At 41.9% G+C, this 21779-nt stretch overlaps 1 protein-coding gene across 1 annotated transcript; it reads left to right on the forward strand.

Annotated features, from left to right (window-relative positions):
* Positions 1-1631: 1631 nt before the first annotated feature.
* Positions 1632-4037, forward strand: LOC142794365 (uncharacterized). Its single transcript, XM_075885885.1, has 4 exons — positions 1632-2516; positions 2611-2770; positions 3500-3628; positions 3913-4037. The coding sequence occupies exons 1-4, from the start codon at positions 2313-2315 to the stop codon at positions 3960-3962; spliced, it is 543 nt and encodes a 180-aa protein (XP_075742000.1). The 5' UTR covers positions 1632-2312; the 3' UTR covers positions 3963-4037.
* Positions 4038-21779: the final 17742 nt, after the last annotated feature.

Consider the following 21779-nt stretch of genomic DNA (forward strand, 5'->3'; position numbering starts at 1 on the left):
TCGTTGGTCGTGATCTACCGCCGACGTGCATACGGAATTATATCGCACTGACTGTGGTCTGACCCGTTTCCCCAATGAACGCACGTGCGGCAGACCAAGTTTGGTGCGAGTATAAACGGTGTCGGCTCCAAAATGAATGCAGGCGTGAAAACTGTGAATAGCGAGCACGTTATTCTCGAGTGTCCAGTGTTGCAATGCCGCACGGTCCCATCGAGCAGACGACAACTGACCATGCTGACGACTGGGCTGGCCTAGGTTATCGTGAATAGAGCAGCATTGGAACTAGAACGCTGTGGGAAAACGAATGGGCGACTGAAGTTGTGGTGGTGCTAACAAAAAAAAAGCAGTACCTTAATGCGGTCACCATGCGCAGTCAAGGTGCTTTTAAATCTGGATGTCTACGACACTGTTTACCCATTTTAAAGTGACGCAACTATCATCATCATCATTATGGGCCTGCAGTAAGTCAAGTCGAGTCATTGGTCGAGTCAACATTCCAATACAACACTTCTCGCCATAGAGGAAGCTTCTCGCAGAAGCCCTCAAAGAATCGTAAGCATGCCAGGTGAGTGTCTTCTGTTAAATTTTCATATTGAAGTTGTAAGCCGCAAAGGTAAATAAATAAAAAAAGAGAGGACAGTTGATTTTCAGCCTCGCGCTGTATATCTTTACTGCTTATTCATGTATGTATGTACAAACCAACTGACTAGCCTAACAACGTGTTCTGGTGGTGGGTGTTCTTTGGTCTAGCCACCATTCTACTGTGCTCTGTGCTGTTCAAGATGGCTGAGAGCGCGGATCGCAAATTTCGGCGTGAAATTAATCGGCGCGTCAATGCTAGTTTTCAGCTTATTGACAGTGAGGCCGATGTCATAAATGACACGCGGTACGTTGACCGAGATTCCCGCAACGCCGAAAGAGAGAGCGACTTGCCCTCCGAGGCTTGTGCGGTCGACCTCGAAGACGGCCATCGTCGCCTTTGTGTTCATGACAGAGAACGGCCTTCGGCACACTCCTCGATCGTTCCAGAAACGGATGTGCCCCAAGGACACGTTTTGATTTCTGGCGACGCGTGCTACCCCAGCGGCTGCAGTGTTTCTGTGCCTCACGATCACACAGACTTCGAACGGCGTGCCTTCCATGACAGCAGCGCTGCGGCTTCGACTTCGGCGACCTCGCAGGTGAGGCAGAGGGATTCTTTCGAATTGGCACCGACTGGGAGTAACGAAGAGCAAGTTTGTGAACGCGGCAGTGTGGACAGCTTGCTGGCCTTTCGTGAGAGACTGCAAGCGTGGGCCTTACAATCTCGCGCATCGCACACTTCAGTTACATCGCTCTTGAGAGTACTACAGTCCCACGAATGCTTCAGCGCGCTCCCTTCAACTGCAAGGGCATTGTTACAGACGCCCAAGAAGTGCCTGGAAGTGTTGCAGCTGGCCGGCGGGAAATACCATCATTTCGGCCTCAGTGCAGGCCTACAGCGAGTGCTGCAAGATTGTGCAGAACTACCAAGAATTTTGAAGCTTAGCTTCAACATTGACGGTCTGCCGGTTTCAAAAAGTTCACGGGGCCAATTTTGGTGCATACTGGGACGCATAAGTAATTTGGAGGACAAAGCACCATTTATAGTGGGTGTTTTTTTCGGAAGCAGCAAGCCCAACAACTGTTGTCGCCTATTTAGTGTAGAGAACATGCCTCTTGATCACAGTGGAAATGAGGACTGTGTGTCACTTTGATGGCGATGAGCACGCTTTTACCCCATAAATGAAGAGTTATATTTTAAACATTTTTTTTTTGCTTTCGTTGGGAAAGTGATAGTGGCATCACTTTGCTGCAAAAACTATGGCAACTGTTATATGTATGGTCTGGTCACACATTGTTTCAGTGCTTAAAACATTAAAGTATCTGTTTCTGCTTATTCTATTTTTCACAAATTCACTTAATAACCTAACTTTCAACAATTTTTCTGAACTTATTCCAAGTTTTTGTTGAAAACTAGGTTGTAAATATATGGGTACACTGAATCACAGCACGCAATGAAGGTGCTTCATCTCAGTGTCAACTCTGCATGCGTATTCAGGTCCTAAAAAGGCATCACTGAGCATGCTAACAAAATAACTGAAGCCATGTAGGCACAAATTTCTAAAACCGACAATAATGTGCAGAGAAGCCATAAACAACTGTGTGCTTGTTTTGCTGTGTTTAGTAGCACTTCTCATTTTCAATGTTATCTCAGCTTTTGCCATTTTATATGTTGCAATTCAGCGCTATTACTTCATGAACACGTCTTTACAGAATACGTGCGTCAACTCATGCGAATTTCGCAAACTATCCTGATGAGGCTAGAGCAGCTGGGACGACAGGTTGATGCCATGCAGCAGCACCTTTTCAACACAACAGTGAGGCTTCAAGATGAGACAAATGATAATGTGGTTTTGACACCGGTCAAGGATATTGACCAATTTCTAAGTCTTGAGGGGAGACTTGCTGCTGATGGCAACATTAAGCTAAAGCTTGTACGTCATTCATTATATTTTTCTATAATTTTTTTTTCTAGTCACTGCATTAAGCTACTCTTCTAAAAAAAATAATGACCTCAAAACTTTACAGATACAGCAGCTTGCTGGCCTTGGTGGCTCAACTTTTGGGGCAGCAGCCAGGAGGATGCTGGAGCTTCTGCTAAGCCTTGAGGTTGCTGTGCAGTTCAGCTGGGCAGGCCAAAAAGGCAAAAGGAAGTTTGTGGATCTAGGTGTCACAGATGTCATTTGCAGTGAGTAATTTGTTTCACAACACCATGTGCTGCAAGAGCCGTGTTTGAGTACAGACATTTCTAAGTCTGTTATCCACATTATCTTTCATTTGAAGTCAATAGCAAAAGAACAATCTTTTCATGAAAGCATTAAATTTTTTAGGATGCTTGCTAATTAAAATTATGTGCTTAAACGTGGAAAATTTTTAGCATGAAATATCTGTTGTCAGTAAGAAACCCTGCAGCTTCTTCAAGCACACTAGTATACTTGCATGGCACACATACGCAAGCATTCACTACTTGCAGAAGTTATTATCAGGTAGCACTACTAGGCATTCTTAACTGTAGTGGAAATCTTATGTACAGATGAAAACTAACAGATGGAAGCTCATAGTGATCACTGAGGATCTCTAAACAGGAATAAGTACCTAAGACAAGCTGGTCAACATTTTCATACATGGACGTATTTTCGTCAAAGGCGCCTCATCATTCTTTGCATGCTAGGTTTCAAAAAAGTTACAATGATGTCTTCTTCGTGGTGTTCTTCTTGTAATGCAACACATAGTGTCAATGTCAGTACTCTTGAAATTAACATGGGGAAGGATGGCAAGGACCTTTAATGATGATGTGCCCACCTATCAAAATGTCGATCATGCTGACTAGAGGTACTTCTTCAAACAACCTATGTAGCATTATATTAATGTATTATGTTTGTGTAATTCCTGTTTTATGAACTTTGTACTTTTTCAGAGGCCGTGAGGCGAAATTTTCCGGAAACAAAAAAAAATGACATCGAGTGTGTGATTAAAGTGTGGCTTCGGCATGCTGGGGAAAAGCTCCAGAAGCAGCGCTTAAGAACTTCTCGCACTCACCATGAGGGTGAGTTTTATTATCTGTGCTGTTGAAGCTATCATAACATATGATACTTTTGCTGTTATAGTTTAAATAATTTTCTTGCCTTACTCGAATTTTGATGTGTATGCAAGCATGAACTATATAAATCATTTTCACCATTATATAATGGCTAGTTCGTACCTGCACATTATGGTAATATAATTTTCATTTTATGCTTTCAAATCTGGCATGCTGTTATTGTCTTAATATTCTTATTGATACTCTAAATTCACTTGTGCTTCAAGATATGCTGCTTTCTATTACTACAGAATGTCTTCAAAGTGTCGCGTTGTCAAGCCCATCGGATGAAGACCTCTGAAGGCACAGGGCAAGAAGTCTCATCTAGTGAAAACTGCCAAGTTTCATTCCTGAAAATAAACATGTTTTCTGTGCATTGCTGTTTTTATTGCTATACTTGAAGAAATTGTTACTGAAACCTCACAGGCAGTGCTTTAAAGAGTGTGCATGTTCAGGCACTTTTGATTGATCAGTTGTCATTTCAGCGCTCCAAAAGAAGAATTAGAGCAACTTTTCGTAAGGTCTGATGAGTGCCTAGGTCTTGTATGCTTCGTCCTCAAAAAGTACTAGACTCATCATAATGTGCTCTTTTCTGGATGCCCTGAGGACGATCTGAGGCCGGACAAACGGACTGGTTTAGGACCACTTGAGGTTCATTTGAGGGCTTCCTCAGGTCATACTTTCGTACGGTGTAGGTCATCCTCAGGACAACCTCAGGTTGTCGGAGCGTTGTCTGGGACCACACCCAAAATCCACGGAACCACAAACAACAAATCTGGCTCTCGGGCAAGTATCGTCTCTGGAATAAAAGAAATGCGTGCCACTAACCCCATCGAGTAGCATGTTGTATGAGCCAATTTCTCCTCGGCGACAAAGCAAGGCACGCTCTATCACTGTAGTGATTTGAGCAGTCTGGTCTTGCTGATCGAGATATTTATCTTATCGCTGCCTAGCTCCTTGTCCTCTCTGAAAGCTTCAGCTAGCCGCTGGCTCTGAAGCCTAAAATATTGCACCTGAGTCCACAGAGAGATCAGGAACTTCAGCTAGGAAGACCTATATGCTTTCTAACTGGTTATTAAAGCTGTTATTTGCAAAGATACAGGACGACATTATCCAATGGACGCTATTTGCTATGGCCTGTGATTTTGACCTTGCGCACATGACACATATATGACTTCCACCACATCACAGATTTAACATGCAGCAGTCAGTGCTAAGCCGAATAAACATAACACGAGGATCAACACAAGTGCTTTTAGTGTGTTGTTTGGTGTAGCCGCATCTGAAACTGAACTGCGCATGTGGTGCATTATTCTTCTTCACATTATTCGGCACACTATTCTTCTTCACGACACCTGTCTTCCAATTTCGTTCACGAAAGCTTAATGGAGCTCATCTTCCTAAATGCGAAACATTTCTTTGCCAACTGCAGGCACTTCAAAACGTTTCTATCTATCGATCGATCGTACGTCTGAATGTTCTCGCGGCCCCAAGCTGTTTAAGGATGTACTTGCTTGGGCGAGTTGGTAGCTATTTACTAGTTGTTACGTTATTGCGCACCGCTTATGACGAACACTTGGAGTCAATGACTAGACGGACACAAGCGCAATAACACGGTATTTTACGCGGTGCACAATAACGTAGTAACGCCTGTTTAACTTGGTATGGAGCAAAATTGGTATGAAAGGATAAGAGAGAACATGAGAGCGTGAAAATGCTGTCCCGTACGTACGTGGTCAAACTTGTGCGCGCCACAGGTGATAGTTTATATCTACCCCGGATACGGCAAGGACAGACATCGTAAACTGACATCGACAGCGTTTACCCGATGAATATAAAAAGTAAATGTCAGGGTCCCAGCAGGAATTGCACCCTGTCACAGAGCCACGTACGCCATGTCTTGAAAATGCTCTGGAAAAAGACACGATGCAGGTGTAGTGCTGGGGCAACATCAGTTCTGTGTGGTTGTAGTGCTAGTTATCTAATTTCATAAAAATTCAATAAACATTATTTGTGTACTCCTAGGGTACGTCTATGTTACAGGCGCCATGTCGCGTTAACGTCAATTGTGGTTCCAGTGTTCACTCTGTTTTTATAGCAATGCAAGAAACATTACATTAGCGTTACGTACGTATGATATCCGCATCATCGCACCGTGAGGTGCACTTCGTTTCAATAATGCTGACGTCTGCGATCTATAAGTGCTGACGTACTCTCGGAATGTAATAACATAAATTACTCAGTGTAATGAGAAGTAGACGCCAGTGTAATGGACATTCCTGGTCTGCCTACGATATGTGTCCACAGCTACTCGTAACGCTTGCCTCACCCCCCTCCCAACCCCAAAACAGTTGCTGGCCGGCTGCATGCGAGTACAAGGCTGTAGGTATCCCTTGTTTATATATCCTGCTCACGTACGGCTCATGTCGGGGACATTTCCTTTACTATTTGTTAAAAAGTGCAGTTTTATAAAAATGACCTTTATAGGCGCTGAATTTGGCATTCCTAAAGCGAGAGCAAATAGCAGAATAAAGAGATCTACTCATTTTTCGAAGACATATTCTAGCAGTGTATAGGTGTTCTGTGTTCTAGCCACTTTTTTTTTTTTTTTTAAATGTGTCGTGGCAACACTGAGCCACCTTACCCATCCTTACCCGTGTTCACTGCCCGCGTGTGTCCAGGCGTTGTTCACGACGACTACAGCGTTCGTTTGGTTCCTTCATCCGTGCTGCAGCAAAAAGACAGCTTCTTTATTCTGCTTTCAGTGGCGTGTTTCTCCTGACTCGTATTTTCCATGTGCCGGATGTCTACTATGATGAACTTATTCACGTTCTCGCCTGCTAATCTTACGAACACCTAGGACGTGTGGCTTTCCAGCGAGCAATGTTCTGGTGATTTGTGGTTAGAACTATGAATGCAAAGTACTGTCCGAGATGCCCGTTTTTCTCTTACCAGCTGGTAAGAGTGATAACGCACATAGGGTTAGAGCACAGCGGAGAGCCGAACTTCAGCGTGATATGCGGCATCGAAGGCTGCGCCAACACGTACACGAACTTCTCCTCCTACAGATCACACCTGTATCGTCACCACTCAGCCGTGCTTGAAGAAAATGGCAGCAATTGCCATCAGCGGTCGCTCGAGCGCCCAAGGGATCGACGGAGCACTGAACTGCCGTCAAGCGAACAGCTTCGGCACGAAATGGACAGTGCGGATATGCACAGTGCTGAAATGAACGGCGCCGAACTGCCAATCTTTCGCGGCGGTTATTCGCATAGGAAAACTCCTGTGAGGAATTTGCAATCACAGCAGACTGCAGCTCCACGTGACCACTTTCAGCGCTTTCTGGAAAAAGTTAAATCCACCATATGGGATTTCTTTTTTTCCATCACTACAAAACACAGCTTGCCACATGCTGCAGCTGTGAAGATATTTGCCCAACTGAAGGAGGTGTTCGAGCTTGTGCTTAAGGCTTATGGTAATGAATTTATGAATGCAATGGAGACATCAGTGATGGGTCCTGAATTGCAAAATCTTCTTGGCTGTTCATTTCTGCCTGACCTGTTCAATGGGATTGAGAGTAAATGGAAACGAGACAATTATGTGAAGGAAAATTTCCCTTTTGTACCAGCTGAAGAGCATTATGTCGGTGAGGATGCAAACTATCATTACGTCCCATTGCCAAAGCTTCTCACTGTACTTTGCCAGCTCCCGGACATTGCAGCCCATTTAAAATCACCTGTAAATATTGAGAGGCATGAAACCTCTGTGTACAGAGATCACACAGATGGCCTGGTGTTCAAGGAACACATGCAATCTATCATTCCCGAGGGCAGCACACACACAATTATTCTTCTATTTTACACAGATGAAATAGAAGTTGTAAATCCCCTCGGAGCTAAACGAGGAAAGCACAAGATCCTGGCAGTGTACTGTAGTTTGGTGAACATTCATGCCAGGTATAGGTCACAGATTGACAATATTTATCTGGTCATGCTTGTGCGCTACGCATATGTGAAGACTCATGGTCTAGGCCCTATACTACAGCCACTGCTGGATGACCTGAAGGCAATGCACAAGGAGGGCCTCGTATTAAGTGTGCAAGGGCGTGAAGTTAATGCCAGAGTTATTGTGCTTGCATTTTGTGGTGACAATCTGTCCCTGAACCGCCTTGGCGGGTTTTCCTGCTGTTTCAGCAATGGGCGAGTTTGTCGATTCTGCATGATATCCTCAAAGCAGCTAGCACAAAAAACGCATGAAGACATGTGTCAAGCACGCACATTAGGTAGGCATGAATTGCACCTTGCAGCTGTAGCTGTGAACACAGCCAACAGACGTCTGTATGGTGTCAATGAGGCCTCTCCCCTGCTCCAGCTTCCCTATTTTGATGTGACTCGGCAGTTGCCTCCAGACCTAATGCATGACATATTGGAAGGTGGTGCAGAATCCGTGCTTCGGCAAGTTTTAAGATCGCTCTTATCTAGTAGGTTGCTATCCAAGCAGGATCTGGATTTGGTGTGGGCATTCAAGTACGGGAAGAACGACACAAAAAACAAGCCTCCTGCAATCAATATGTCGTTTCTGAACAGTAATGCTGTATTGGCAGGAACGGCATCCAGCAAATGGTGTTTGATGAGATTTTTACCACTCATCCTTGGAACGAGGATCCCAGAAGGCAATGAAGATTGGGAGCTCCTGTTGAAGTTTCGCGAGATCATTGATATAATTTTTGCAGCTGAAATCTCATCGGCCCGCCTTGCATACTTGGACGTGCTTGTGCAAAGCTTCTTGGTTGATTTTTCAGCCAGGTATGGCCCTGGAGCACTCATCCCCAAGCTGCATTATATGGTTCACTATGCTCGATTTGTGCGTGAGCTTGGCCCACTCAAGAACTTTTGGTCGATGAGATTTGAGGCTAAACACCAAAGCTTCAAAAAAATGGCTGCAACTATCAAGAACTACAGAAACTTGACACATACTCTGGCCGAAAGGCACCAGATGAAACAGAGCTGTCATCTGAAAAACTTTGAGCTATACCAGGAACTAGAAGCCTCAGGAAGCAGGCCTGTTAAATGGAGCACACTGCCAACATGTGCCAAAGAAGTTTTGTCGAAGACAGTGCATGAAGTACAAAATGCAATGGTCGACCGACGCACGTACCATGCTGGGAGTGTTTTAGTTCGGAGAACAGAGGAGGGACCACAGTTCTATGAGATTGAGCGACTACTTGTGGCGAGAGGAGTGCTCTACACACTCACGAGAACACTGGTGGTTGAGTGCTTCGACAGGCACAGGTTTTGCTATTGCGTTCGAAGAGCAGATGAGCAGGAACTTCAAGAAGCTAGTGAGAGATATGAGCCATACCTGCTGGACCTCTATGGGACAGGTGAACTGGTCCCCAAGTGGGAAACTTGGTAGACAACTTGTGCATTGTTTGACAGTATTGTATGAACTATTCAGTGGAGTGATTCATTTCTAGATTTTTTTTCTTAAACTCATAAGGGAATGTATGAAAATAGAGTCCTATGTTTAAAGACGAATATCGGGAAGAAATCATTTTTGTTGTACAGTATTGGGAGCAAGGATATACCATGGCGCCACCATGCAGATGCATTCCTATGATGTACGTGGTTGGATTGCTCCGCCAGCCTTCTCGCGCGCAGCCCGTAGCCCCTTTTGCGTCTCTTTTTTTTTGTTATTCTTGTCGTACTTCACTCAACGAAATCATAGAAATGCTGCCGTAGCTTCTTTACTGACTGTGCAAAGTGCTAAATAACTGCTCTGGAAAAGTTTTACACTTCTCATAATGCCTCACTGCCGGCGTCGTCTGGCCGAGCTCTCTGTTTTTGTAAAAGGTAGAGACTCATTCCATGTCGAATTGAAGCATCAAATGGGTATTCACGCGTGCTTGTGACAAAGAGTTATTTTTGCTGAAAGAAGTGTGCGCAATTACACTTTTTCATTCGTTGTAGGTTTGCATCTAAAGACGTACCGCGGTTGACACGACAAGCATGCGCAAATTTTCATTTTTGCTTAGCACACATATCCTTACGAAGCTCAGCGCAAATGGATTCCCCGCTTTGTGGGAAGCAGCACAGGATTATTACAGCCGCAACCTTTCTGTTATGATATCGGGCAAACGTGCGAGTCACATGCACATGCATGCCTCATTCAGAGTTGTAAATATGCAGGTAAAATTTCACACGAGGAGAAGTTTCTCTGCGGCACGATCCTAATATTTATTGTGAAAATTTTGTACGGTTGTTAGACGGTGCGCATTTGATCCCCATTGAGCCACACATGAGTGAAAACAATGAATGATTGCCAGTTCCACAGCTTCTACGAAGAGGTAAATCGTGATAAAAAAAGAAAAAGCAATCCCGACCGGGTTTGATAAGCGCAGCGAACAGACTGCGCGCCAGTTGTATTATTTTGTGCCCTTGAAAGGACATTCTGCGAGGTACATCTTTTGTACCGTGATCTAAATGGCAATTTCATGTTTCGGTAAAAATGCCAGTGTCCAGTTTCTTTCCAACTTCATTCATAAGCTGTGTGACATTTCACGGTAGCTATTAGAAGATGAATCAGTTTTCGAAGCTGGCCACGTTTCCGCCTGTAGATCAAAACAACATTGAGAAGTGGCCGTGAGCCCATTTTGCAGACTCAAAGAACCATGTGAGCTGAAGTCGCGGACGGCAGGGGCATAGACAGAAACTTTTTCTGGAGGGGGCACCACCTTGATAGAGTTGGGAGGTGGGGGGGGGGAGGCAGATGTGGTTGTCTGTTATTTCGTGCGCTTTTTGCCATGGAAAAATTTCAGGGGAAGAGGTGGGGGGGGGGGGGGCACAGACTTGGTGTGCCACTCCATGGCTACACCACTGGCAGACAGAAACCTGTGTGCTTGAGTACACACATGGGGCAGACACCCGGGGAGGAGAGGGGAGTGGGGGTGGCGCAGACTGTGGTAGAAGTTACCTTGGCGAGAAAAGCAGCTTTAGCAGACTGGAGCGGCACATGTATGATGCAAGAACGAAGGTTTCGTCGAACGTGCTGGCCGAACACGCAGAAGCAACTGGCCACGAAATAGACCGGAATAGGTTAAATTAGCAAAAATTAAGGGAAAGAACTGAACTTCCGGGCTTTATCTTCACTCTCTGACAATTCAGACGACGGCGCACATTCTTAAATGTAATGACAAAGACTTCTGCCACATCTACGTACGTGCGTCGTGAGAAAGAGAACAACCTTATTTAAAACGCCTAGGCTCCCTCCACACAGGGAGGACGAGCTTTCATCGCGACGCGGCCTTTACGACGTCATATTTTAAAATATGCATAATCGGTCTGTTTGCACATTCATTTTTTTATTGAACGAGGCTCCCGTGTGGTAATTGAAACGTTCTGCTTTCATGTGAACAATCGTGGTCGGTGCTTATTTTAACCCCATAGGCTTGAATTAACAACCACAACAAATAGAAAGAGAGAGGTGACAGTGTTATTGTCAGCGGCCGCGACGGTGTCATCGTGTACGTAGCACGCTGCAGCACACCGCCGATAACTTTTGCTTCAAACTTTCCAGATTGTGTAGTCTGTAGAAGTTCGCATACATCAAGTGAGAGCAAAACAACGCTGTTCAAAAGTGAAAACAACGCATCCAACCACCAGCTTTCCTTCGCCAGAGCGAGGCGAGATCACGTGATCCAACTCTGCATGCTACCGCGATTGCAGGGCTCGCGCCTCCAGTGGTGGGCCTCACCCCAAATACATCTTGTCACAAGAAATGGGCAACATATAACCACTTGAACAATGCATTAATGCCAGACTGCATGGTTGCTGAGTGAATCAGTGAACTTTCCTGTTTATGTTGTGAAGTGCACCTTTGCGACATAAAAGTTGTGCTGTAATTCACCTTAAAGGGACCGACAACAGGCCAGAATGTGCGTTTAGATCATAGGAAAAATGAAAAGGCCGTGAAATATACTGACCGATTCCAGCATTCTTTTCATGTTGTGACTAGGATTTATATTTTAAATCGTGCTTAAATGTAAGAAACACCATCTTTTTGTGCAGCCTAGCAGAATAACCTTGAAGCTGGAATATGGACTACGAAGTCAATCATTTTGCTGTACATAGTCTTGACACCATCATGTATGCCAGTTAGCAAAATTAAAATACGTGTATTAATATCTAGCCCTGCTCAATTCTGCGCTGAAATAGACTAGTACTGCTGAATGGGCGAGTTGATGCATGATAAATTAATATTGCGCTGACACTGTCGTCTGTATCTGTTTTTTTCCCCTTCTTGACTGCATAGCATCTTCACGCTCAAACTGAGCTGCGCTAAAGCAATATGAATTCTGCGCTGCGACATGAAAGAAGTTGCATGGTGAGTGAGAAGCGGCACTGCCATCGTGGCTGCCAGTGGACTAAGTCGAGTCGTGTGCATGTGCGTCAACCGCACACATGCTCATTTAACCACTGCGCTCTAACATGAACTGTTCTTGCGCTCACTGTTTGCAGCATATAGGTACACGACTTCATATTCATTACAGATAGAACAATTCTGAATTATGAATGTTTCGCGGTGCTTTCTTCTTTACCATTACATGATTAGACTCACCGGCTGGCAAGCTTTCCGTAGCGCTAATGAAAACAGGCACCTAGAAAATAGGCTGTCGCTCCCTTTAATATAAAAATTTCAAATGGAAAACAGCAAAGAAATCCAGAAAACACCCAAGACTTGTCAGGCACAATGACTTTACTCTGGCGTGAATTATGCGTTTAAGGGCCCCTAAACCACCTCAATATTTTTTCAAACTTTTCAAGTAAACATGCGCACCGTCTGCAGAATGCCGTCACGTTCAACGATGCCACACATGGCAGTGCTACAAGCTGCCGGCGTGCCACAAATTTCAAGAAACAATCACTCCTTTTTAGGCCTTTCTGGTTCCCATGTGATGTCAGGAAATTGAATATATTGCTGCAACACAAATCATACAGCGATTAGTCAAACAAAAACCCACTGCGTACTTCCGATTAGTCTGCAAGCAGCTGTCTGTGCTGCTTGTTGTTCGTTGTGTTGCCCGTGAAAGCCACTTCCCAGCCATCCCAGCAGTACCCGTTCTCCGCGTCTGTACCAGCCACACACAGACCTCATGTGCACCAGCATGCCATGCGAGATCAGGAGGGTCACTCGAAGAGAGGGAAAGCAAAGCAGCTTTTGGAGAGGATACCTATTCGGGTAGTGAAGAGAAAAGTGAGAGGAGCGATCGCCATACTTCATTAATTAAACACGTCTAACTCCGTTATTATGGCACCATTTCAGAAAATTCTCACGGCTTGTTGAACACTCGTGCACAACTTCCTCACAACTGAATTTCAACCTCTGTGCGGTTAAGGGCCCTTTGATGTGCATTTTGTACATTTGCTTGGTGATTAATAATTAATGTAATACATAATGGTGTTTATGTAAAAGTGTTTATTGTGCTTGTACATTTCTTCATTATGGGAATAGGTGGCTTTGTTGTTATACCTGATGACCTTTCCTGGAACAATACCTCTAATGCTATTGAAAAATGTACTGTTCTTTTAACAGCTAAGCCTGTCCACCTGTCTTATGAACCTACGCATAAAAAAAACCGTGAAAAGACCCATAGCGACAATATGTCTCTGATTTGCATTGTTCAAGTTGTCTGAGCACATCATAGACGACAGTTTTCGTGTACAGATTACAAGGCTGGTTGCAGCAGGCCTCTCTTCAGTGGTTTTAACCAGTGTGTCTCAATTTCTCCTCCAAGAACTTTAAGGATGCAGGAGGCAGTATGAGTGTACATAAAAAGAGGCCATTGGTTCTGCCTTACACACACAAGATTGCCCACAATTTGGAAAAGGTTACAAAAAGGCATGACGTTCCAGTCGTTTTCTCGGCACCCAACAGGCTCTCGAAACTTCGTGCCCACGTTTCTTCGCAAAAAGCCAAGCTTTCATGAGAAATGAAGCATGCCCAGCTGCGTTGCTTGGTGGGCATTGTTCATGAAATTTCGTTGAGCTGTGGCAAGGCATACGTAAGTCGAACCGGACCCTGCGTTTATGATCACCTAAAAGAGCATAATTATATAGACCAAGAATGGCGTAGGTTCACACCTGCCATTCCATTGTGCTTTGTGTGGCTGCATGCCACTGTTCGGAGAAGTTTGTGTGGTAGAAAGAAGTAGGGAAACCTTAGCATGCATGTGGAGGACTAGACGTTTCACTTACAGAAGAAGGGGGATGATGCATCAGTATCCCTCCAATCTCTTTGTTTTAAAATGAATGGCTACAATTATATGGTGCTGTGTGATAGCTATTTGTGCTCTGTGATAGTGTACTTGCACTGCACCCTCTTTTTGTGGGCATATCTATAAATATATAAATTTAGTAGTAGTTTAGAAAATAAATTAGTTGAAACTCTGCTGCCCTATCTCATTGCTCTCAATCAATCGTATCCCATTTTTTTTCACCTTGCCTCAGGTGACGCTTTAGAATGCTAAGTTAAAGCAACTTCATGTAGTAGTATATAAAATGGTTTGCTGTTATGAGCGTGCATATCGTCTAGGCTAGAAATTGCTTGTATTCCTCCATAAGATTCGAAGTCGAAAAAATGAATCGAACAGTAATGAAGCAGTACAAACAAACCTAAGTCAACCAATTATTCAGACAACTAGAATACTGTACATGTAATAAGACTGCAAAATCCTATGTTAGAAGTGTGTGAAAAAACGCTCACAAATGCTGGTTTTTCTGAATTGCACAAAGATAAGGTGTCATCACCACGGATCAGCAAAATTTTGAGCAGACTCGCTCATATTGGTCCAGGTGAGTAATATTGTGGTGAGTTTGATGGTAAGTGAGTGCAGTTTATGAAAATGTTCGTGAGTCAGAGTGAGCCCTAAAGGAAAAATATATTTCTTCAGTGAGCTCCACCTTTTATTGCCCCGCTGTTGTCCCATCATTGCTGTTAATATTATATTGGCTTACTTTTATACTGTAAAATTCTGAACACAAGTGCCCCTCTATTTTTCGTAAAATCTGAAATATGACTCCCCCCTTCTTGCCCTTTTCATTTTCACTGTGGCATTCACTCTTTTTATTCACCCAACGAGGACGAATGAAAAGAATTAATGCATGTGTATTCAATGAAGCATTTAATTAGAAGCATGGGTGTGCATTCTTTATTCTTAGTGGCTCTTCCTTCGCTATCATAAATTTCGATCCATGACCGAGCAAGCCCCCCCTCCCCTGTAATTCTCAGCAGATTTTACTTTATCGTGGGGCTTGTTCGGGATTTTATGGTGGTGTCTATTCACACATGTCTTAGGGAGACCTGCCTCACAAACTTTTTGGGAGGTCCTTGATGAAAATATCTTGCTTGAGTCGCATACTTTGTATTAATGTCCTGTAACCCTAATAACTGATATCTGATGATGTAAAATCAAAATGCATTTCGTAGAGGACGGATTTTGTGAGATGTTGGCATTAAAGCGTATTGACACCATGATTGAAAAAGCTGATTTTACGCTCGTGGACTCATGAGTCTACTCACTCAGGCTCACTCAGACTCGGGTCAAGTGGTGAGTCTGAGTGAGTTCAGCTGAGAAAAATTGTGTGTCTGAGTGAGTTCAATTGACACAAGTTTTAGTGGGTTTGAGTCGAAGTGAGCCCTCAGAGCAGATTACATATATTTGTTGAGCGAGCTCCAGTTTTTTTACCGACCTATGGTCATTAGTGTGCTAAAGGCAAGTCCAAAACCCAGAAATATGTGACCAGCATATCAGCATACATCTGTTGAAATACTTCAACGTTCAAAGCTATGTTTTACTGTAAATAAGTCTAAGCTCCTGCTACTGAGCGCTGTCGAATGGGACGCTTACTTCCATTTATTTCGTTCATGTTGCACAAGAGAAGCATACATCAGATGTTGACCTCCACCAATACTTTGATTTGAGTGAGTTGGTATATACTTAGCTGAGGAAACACAGTGCAGCAAAAGGATGAGGACTAAGGAACACAGTGTACTAGACAAGCGGTGAAATTACAGCGGAACTTTATTGCACCAACTATTCTCTTTTATAGCTTATCATACCATGCCTTTCCAGTCACACCTGCCATGTCAGAAAGCTATCTACATTTTCACGGAAAAACATCACGTGTACTTCTTTAAAACTATGCATGCACAGCTTGCAAGCTTATGTAAAAGGCAGAGAAGTTAAAACAGATGCCACATCAGAAAGCAATCCACATATTCACGTCAAGATGTCACGTGTACCTTTTTAAAACTATATGTGCACAACTCGTGTGCTCATGTGAAAGGCAAAAAAGTGTAATTAGATGCACCAAACTTTAAAGCAATAGCAGAAACCTCCAGGTAAGAAGCGAAGAAAAAATGATGGAAACAAAGGCACAAGAAGTAAAGGTGTAATAAATTATAATGAACTGTAGCAAATGTACAGATAAAAATTGTGAGAGGTCGACAAAAGGGTAAAGACATTTGTGCCTAACAGACACACTGGTGCTGTGTTTCAGATAGTAGAACCACAAAAAGTGTGGTTCTACTTCTTAGAGTAATCAATATATGATTTCAGGGGCATTGGATTATGTCAGGAAATGTGTTTGCAGAACTGAAGTGTACTCTGAAGAAAATTTTGTTAATATGTAGTGGGTTAGCATTGTAAAAAATTCAATAGCACTTTGGTGTTGGGTTTAAAAAAAACTTCATACAACTGAACACTTTGTTTAATTAATGCTCGTGCAAGTAATATTTCACTTGAATTAACAGTTAAAATATATGGCAGTGAGACAGAATTGAGATGAATGCCACATGAATTAAGCATATTGAAGTTTCATTCACACACATAGCAGATATGCTAGTTACAGTTCTTAGAATCTATGAACACACTTTTTTTTGCTTTCACATAATCTGCCTCTAAAAATCTTCTTGCAGCATATATTCGTTTTGGCAGCAAAATAAAATTTAGTGAAATTAAAATAGCTAATGCTGCACATTGCAATATTCTTCACAGAACACTGCGAAAGAGAGAGCTCACAAAATTTGCTTTTTCTGAAGATTAACAATGTACATTGCTGCTCACCATCATAGTTACTACGGTAAACAAAAGCTCTCCACATTGCTTTAAGCATGCTACTCTCCTGCATAAATTAAACAACATATTATCTCTGTAGTGTTTAGACCCTGCTGCTCACTATGAGGTAATATGGTAAAATTCAATAACGTCAGCTGGATGTGAATGTGACAACTACTAGCTTGAGCTAAAGTTACTGTATATTAGTTTTAGTTAATTTAGGCTAGCTTAGTGTAAGGGATGCCCAGTATCATGAGTTGCAGCTTATCTGTGGTTAAGCAAGGTTAGTTTTTATTCTGTGGTTTATTGCTACAATTAGCTAGTCTCATATCTGTGGGAGGTCATTTTAAAAATGTTAGACCAGGGAAGATGTAAATCAATTTGATTAGGCAGCTAGCTCACTATACATAGGTGAATTACTGCAAGTTCAGCTGCATTAGGCCAAGTATAGTGACACATCCACCTAGCTTTATATGGTGCAGGTTGGGTCATCGAATGGCCACAATCTGGTAAAGCTAAGTGGATAATTATTAAATGGCATACAAAGCATCAGAACAGACCCTGAAAATGACCAATATTTGCATTTGCTACATAAAAGAAGTACTCAAGGTTAATGTAATATATGCACAGATCTTGAGTAGTTGACAATAATAAGCTTATGAATGTGGTAATATCACAAGTCATGCATGTGTTCATGATAACTAATAGACAATAATGCCAGGGAAAGTATGGGAGCCAGTTATTATACGAAGCAATTGTAATGTAAATATGAAGAAATCAAAGTGGGCGAAAAGATGACTTGCGGGTGGCAAGTTATCTTTTCACCCACTTATCTTTCTTCATGTCTACATTACAATTACTTCTAACAAAATCCCCCATACTTTCCTTGGCATTATTGTCTGTTAGATCTCATTATTAATGTGTTTAACAAAGAAAACAAGCCCTTAAAATTTACACTTTCTTTAAGTCATGCATGTAGTTACACATCTATACAGGCACTTGTTTATTCGTTCAAATTAAAAATGTAGCCACCTCGTTTTATTTGTTATTACTTTATCTGCTGTCAAAAATGTATGCCTCATGATGTCATGAATTAAGGTGAATATTGACGAAAATGTCCTGTAAAAGATGCAGACTAAGTTATTAGTCTTACATTTCAATTAATTTAGATTGAGCACATCTTTCACCTAATGTGCTGTGAACAAAGCCTATGGTGGCAGAGAAAGGAATGGCAAACAAACATTGTGATTTAGTTATATTTGTAGTAACTAGATGTGTTGTCATGAAATTATACTACAAGCTCAACATTTTTATATTTGTGGGTATATAATATTAGTTATGTATACAATTTAGGAATCCATATGGGATGGATGCCCATAACGCTTGTAAATATTTATAATTTTCTCAAGTACCCACTGGGCCCTTAAATACGTCATTCTGGACTGTCCAAGACTGCCAAAAATACTGCATTAGTAGTGCCCACTGGCTGAAAATGCCATTTCAAGCAGTCTAAGACTGGTAGAGATGGAGGATAAAAGACTGTCATATGCCATTTAGTCACTGAGAAATAACTTGGCAATTCAATTAAAGTAGCACTTTATTTGAATGAAAGTGCATTTACAGTCAGACTGCTAGAAAATTTTCTACTGCATACATCATATGTGCACAAACTGTTCATAGTGGACATAGCTGCACACATTTTGGCATAATGAATGCAAGGCCTAGCAAAAAATTGCTTTTAATTTTGCCACTTGCTAACGCCATGCTCTTTTTCAGCAAAGTTGAGACTTTGCGAAGCTCACTTGGCCTCTTTAATTATTTGTTCCTGACAGTCCCTTACCACTTGAGGCAATTCTGTCAGCCAAGAAGAACTTTGTTTACAGTTTCTCAGATTTTTAGGGATGGAGAATCAAAGAGGCTCACTACGTTTGTGTAGCATGTGTGTGTTACAAATTTGTATGAACACAAAATTTGTATAAACACAAAATATATGTCTATATTAATGGGGAAGGTGGCAGGATGACAGACACATGCGACTGTTCCAGTATTTACGGTAAAAATGAAAAATTTTATGTCATGCACACACTATATATGAAGTCCTTGTGCTGCTCTAATAAACTTTCTGTGGAGTGCAATGACATGTGGTGCCTGTTTATTTTGAGTGAAGTTTTAAGTTAGTGGCTAAGAATATAAAGTAATGCACTCTTATCTCGTTTCTTTAATTCATTACTGCCATTACTGTCAGGTTGCTTACTTGATATGTGGGCTTGCCACTCAACAGAACTAAAAACTGACATTTATTTTCAAAAATAATTTTTCAAATATAATTGGGTGTCTACAACGTTAAATATATGTATTCTCGGGCCTTGGCCAGCATATTAATCAATACGCTCGTAAATTCGTATGCGATTATTAGGTGTTTTTAATGCTGCATATCTAGATAGTCTCTTTATTTACAATTTTTTTATTTTACTTTTATTCCTTTTCTTGTTGAATGCAGCGACAGTTTATTGCTTTTTACTTGATAGAAAGAACCTTTTTTTCTTATGTAAACATAACTACATGATGAAACATTTTTATGTATGCAATCATGCCTATCTTTCAAGTGAATGCGCACAACATGGCTACCGGCAATGACAGGCATTCAAGTTTTGCTCAGGCAAAGGTTTGTGCTCCAGATGGGGGCAGAGCAGCCTCACCAAAGATTTTTTCCTGCCCTGCCATTGCCCCCACAAGAGCCGACAGTGAAAAAATGCGCATGTTCCCTGCCTCCTTGCCAGTATGAGTTGTCCACTTTTCACAAAATTCCTACAATCTCTTTTGAAAGTCCCTTTGCAAGCATTGATAAGCCTTATAGCTTCTATGCTTCTCTGAATCAAGTGGACAGTGAAAAACTGTATAACAAGGATGAAACCCAGCACTTTCATGAAATCGGTAAAATAATTGAACAGGTAACTTCAGCCCTTGACGTGCCTTTCTCATTTCCTGTTAATGTTCTCTTTTCCATATAGTACAATCCAGTCTTGTCTTTAATTCCCTTTGTTCACTTGTACATTGTATATTTGTGCTTATACGTTTGTGTTATTTATTTTACACTGTCATGTTAGATATGCTGAAATAACTAAAGTTCCGGGCACAGTTTTGTAGCTTCACTGGCAATTGATTGGAGGAGTGGTTTCAGATGGGCTTTTTTATTTCAGCTTCTTCAGTGACATTAGGGTGTCCACAAACTAGTGAGTTTATTCAGCAAAGGTAGCAGAATCTACACACATGTGTCCTGCTTACTTGTAGTGATGGAAGTATATTTCACAAAGCTACATTCCAGGTACACATTCTATACTTATAAAAGGTATGGTTATGAATAAACAGAGCCCATGCCTAGTCCCATTCGTGCAATATGTTTCTGCTTTCATAGATTGGATAAGAGCCCTTATATGGCACTTAGAAAAGCATAAAGGCAAATCTGGTTCTCCAAGTAGCACGTGAATTCAGCAGCCCCGGGCAAATAAAGGGTCTCACAGTTTTGAGATCTCAGCTTGCTGAGATATTCAGAAGTTGAGGGCAAGGCTTACAATTTTAATAAGAATCAAGACGCAGCAAGTTGGGCACTTTGGTAATTTACACAGAAATTTGCAGAGCCAAACAAAACTATACAGAAACGACATATTAATGACTACCAATTACCAATTGTTAACAGAAATTTTATTGTAACTACAAATGTGTACATATTATATACATACACACAAAGTTGCATGTGACAAGAACTAAAGGACAACTGCAAAAGGATGTACTTTTGACCAAACTACATGTGCCAACATAACTAGCTAAAGACCAATGAGAAGGTAATTATTTTAGACGTCATGGAGCAATAATGAAGGCCATATGCAACACACATGCCATCTAACAATGTAAAAAGCCTCTACTAGTTCATAAGCTGCTGTCTCCTTTTGCTTCAATAGTACCTTGGCTTTCAGAAGGTACCACAGGCACTCTTGTATTGCCATTGTACCTGGAGGTGTGGATATTGATATTCAGACATGATATAGCTTGCTAGTAACAGCACTGTTTTTATTGATTGCCATGTTTGTTAACCAAATAAGCAAGCTGCAAACCTTACAGCACGATAAATTCAATGAAGGCGTCCATTCAAGTTTTCCTATACTCCCTGAGACGCACGTATAGTGATGATTTTTTTCTGTCTGGCAAGCATGTTGCCTTCCACATGAAAAGAGTTTTTCACATAGCAATAAATAGTCTCGATGAATTTGGTCCGAGCTTTATTATGCATCCTCGCTGTTTGTCCTGCTTTCGCAGCTTCCGCTATCAACAGCAGCACAAATATTGCCCAACTTGTCACATCCAAAAGACAACATTGTGGCCACCTTGTTTCAACTTTCTTCCACCTTGGTGAGACACCGTGCAGATCATGAACATTTATGATATGCTTATCTTTCTTACTTCTACCACCAGTTAATTCCTTGTTTTCTCTAGATTTCTTTTGCTCAAGAGAGCCAATTAAGCAATGTTCAGGATACCTTAACTGTTTTATATTTCCAACTGCCTCATGAAGCTCTTGTCCATCAAATCTGGACATCATTTTTTATAGAAAGCAGTAAAAAAAGAGGGGGCAATGGCATTATTGATAAATTCAGTGTTCTGGGAGATAGTCAAGGATAGATTTAACTAAACTTGGTGAATGCGTCTGACACATGTGCAGCCTTCCATGCCAGATACCGAGGCCTAAAAACCAAATGACAACGTTGCTTTCACTACCATTCCTGACATTATTTCTGTGATCAAAGTGCACACTGTGGTTCACATGGAACAGAATGTACAGCCCCCTTCACATGGAACAGAATGTACAGCCCCCTTTCTTATTAAAGTGATGATCTTGGGTTTGAATCCTATTGACAAGAAAGAAATGAGGACATGGAGATTAGGTATGGAGTTCTGATTTGTGCTATGTTTGCTTGCCTTTGGCTCTTTCTGTGGCTTACTAGAGGC

Source organism: Rhipicephalus microplus, unplaced genomic scaffold (genome assembly GCF_043290135.1).
Source record: "Rhipicephalus microplus isolate Deutch F79 unplaced genomic scaffold, USDA_Rmic scaffold_405, whole genome shotgun sequence".
Classification (NCBI taxonomy): Eukaryota; Metazoa; Arthropoda; class Arachnida; order Ixodida; family Ixodidae; genus Rhipicephalus; species Rhipicephalus microplus.

Excerpts from the sequence above, each read along its gene's own strand:
- LOC142794365 (XM_075885885.1), top strand. The coding sequence starts at position 2,313 with ATGCGAATTTCGCAAACTATCCTGATGAGGCTAGAGCAGCTGGGACGA. Across the intron at positions 2,517-2,610 it reads GCAACATTAAGCTAAAGCTT|ATACAGCAGCTTGCTGGCCT; the intron begins GTACGTCATTCA and ends AAAACTTTACAG. Across the intron at positions 3,629-3,912 it reads TTCTCGCACTCACCATGAGG|AATGTCTTCAAAGTGTCGCG; the intron begins GTGAGTTTTATT and ends CTATTACTACAG.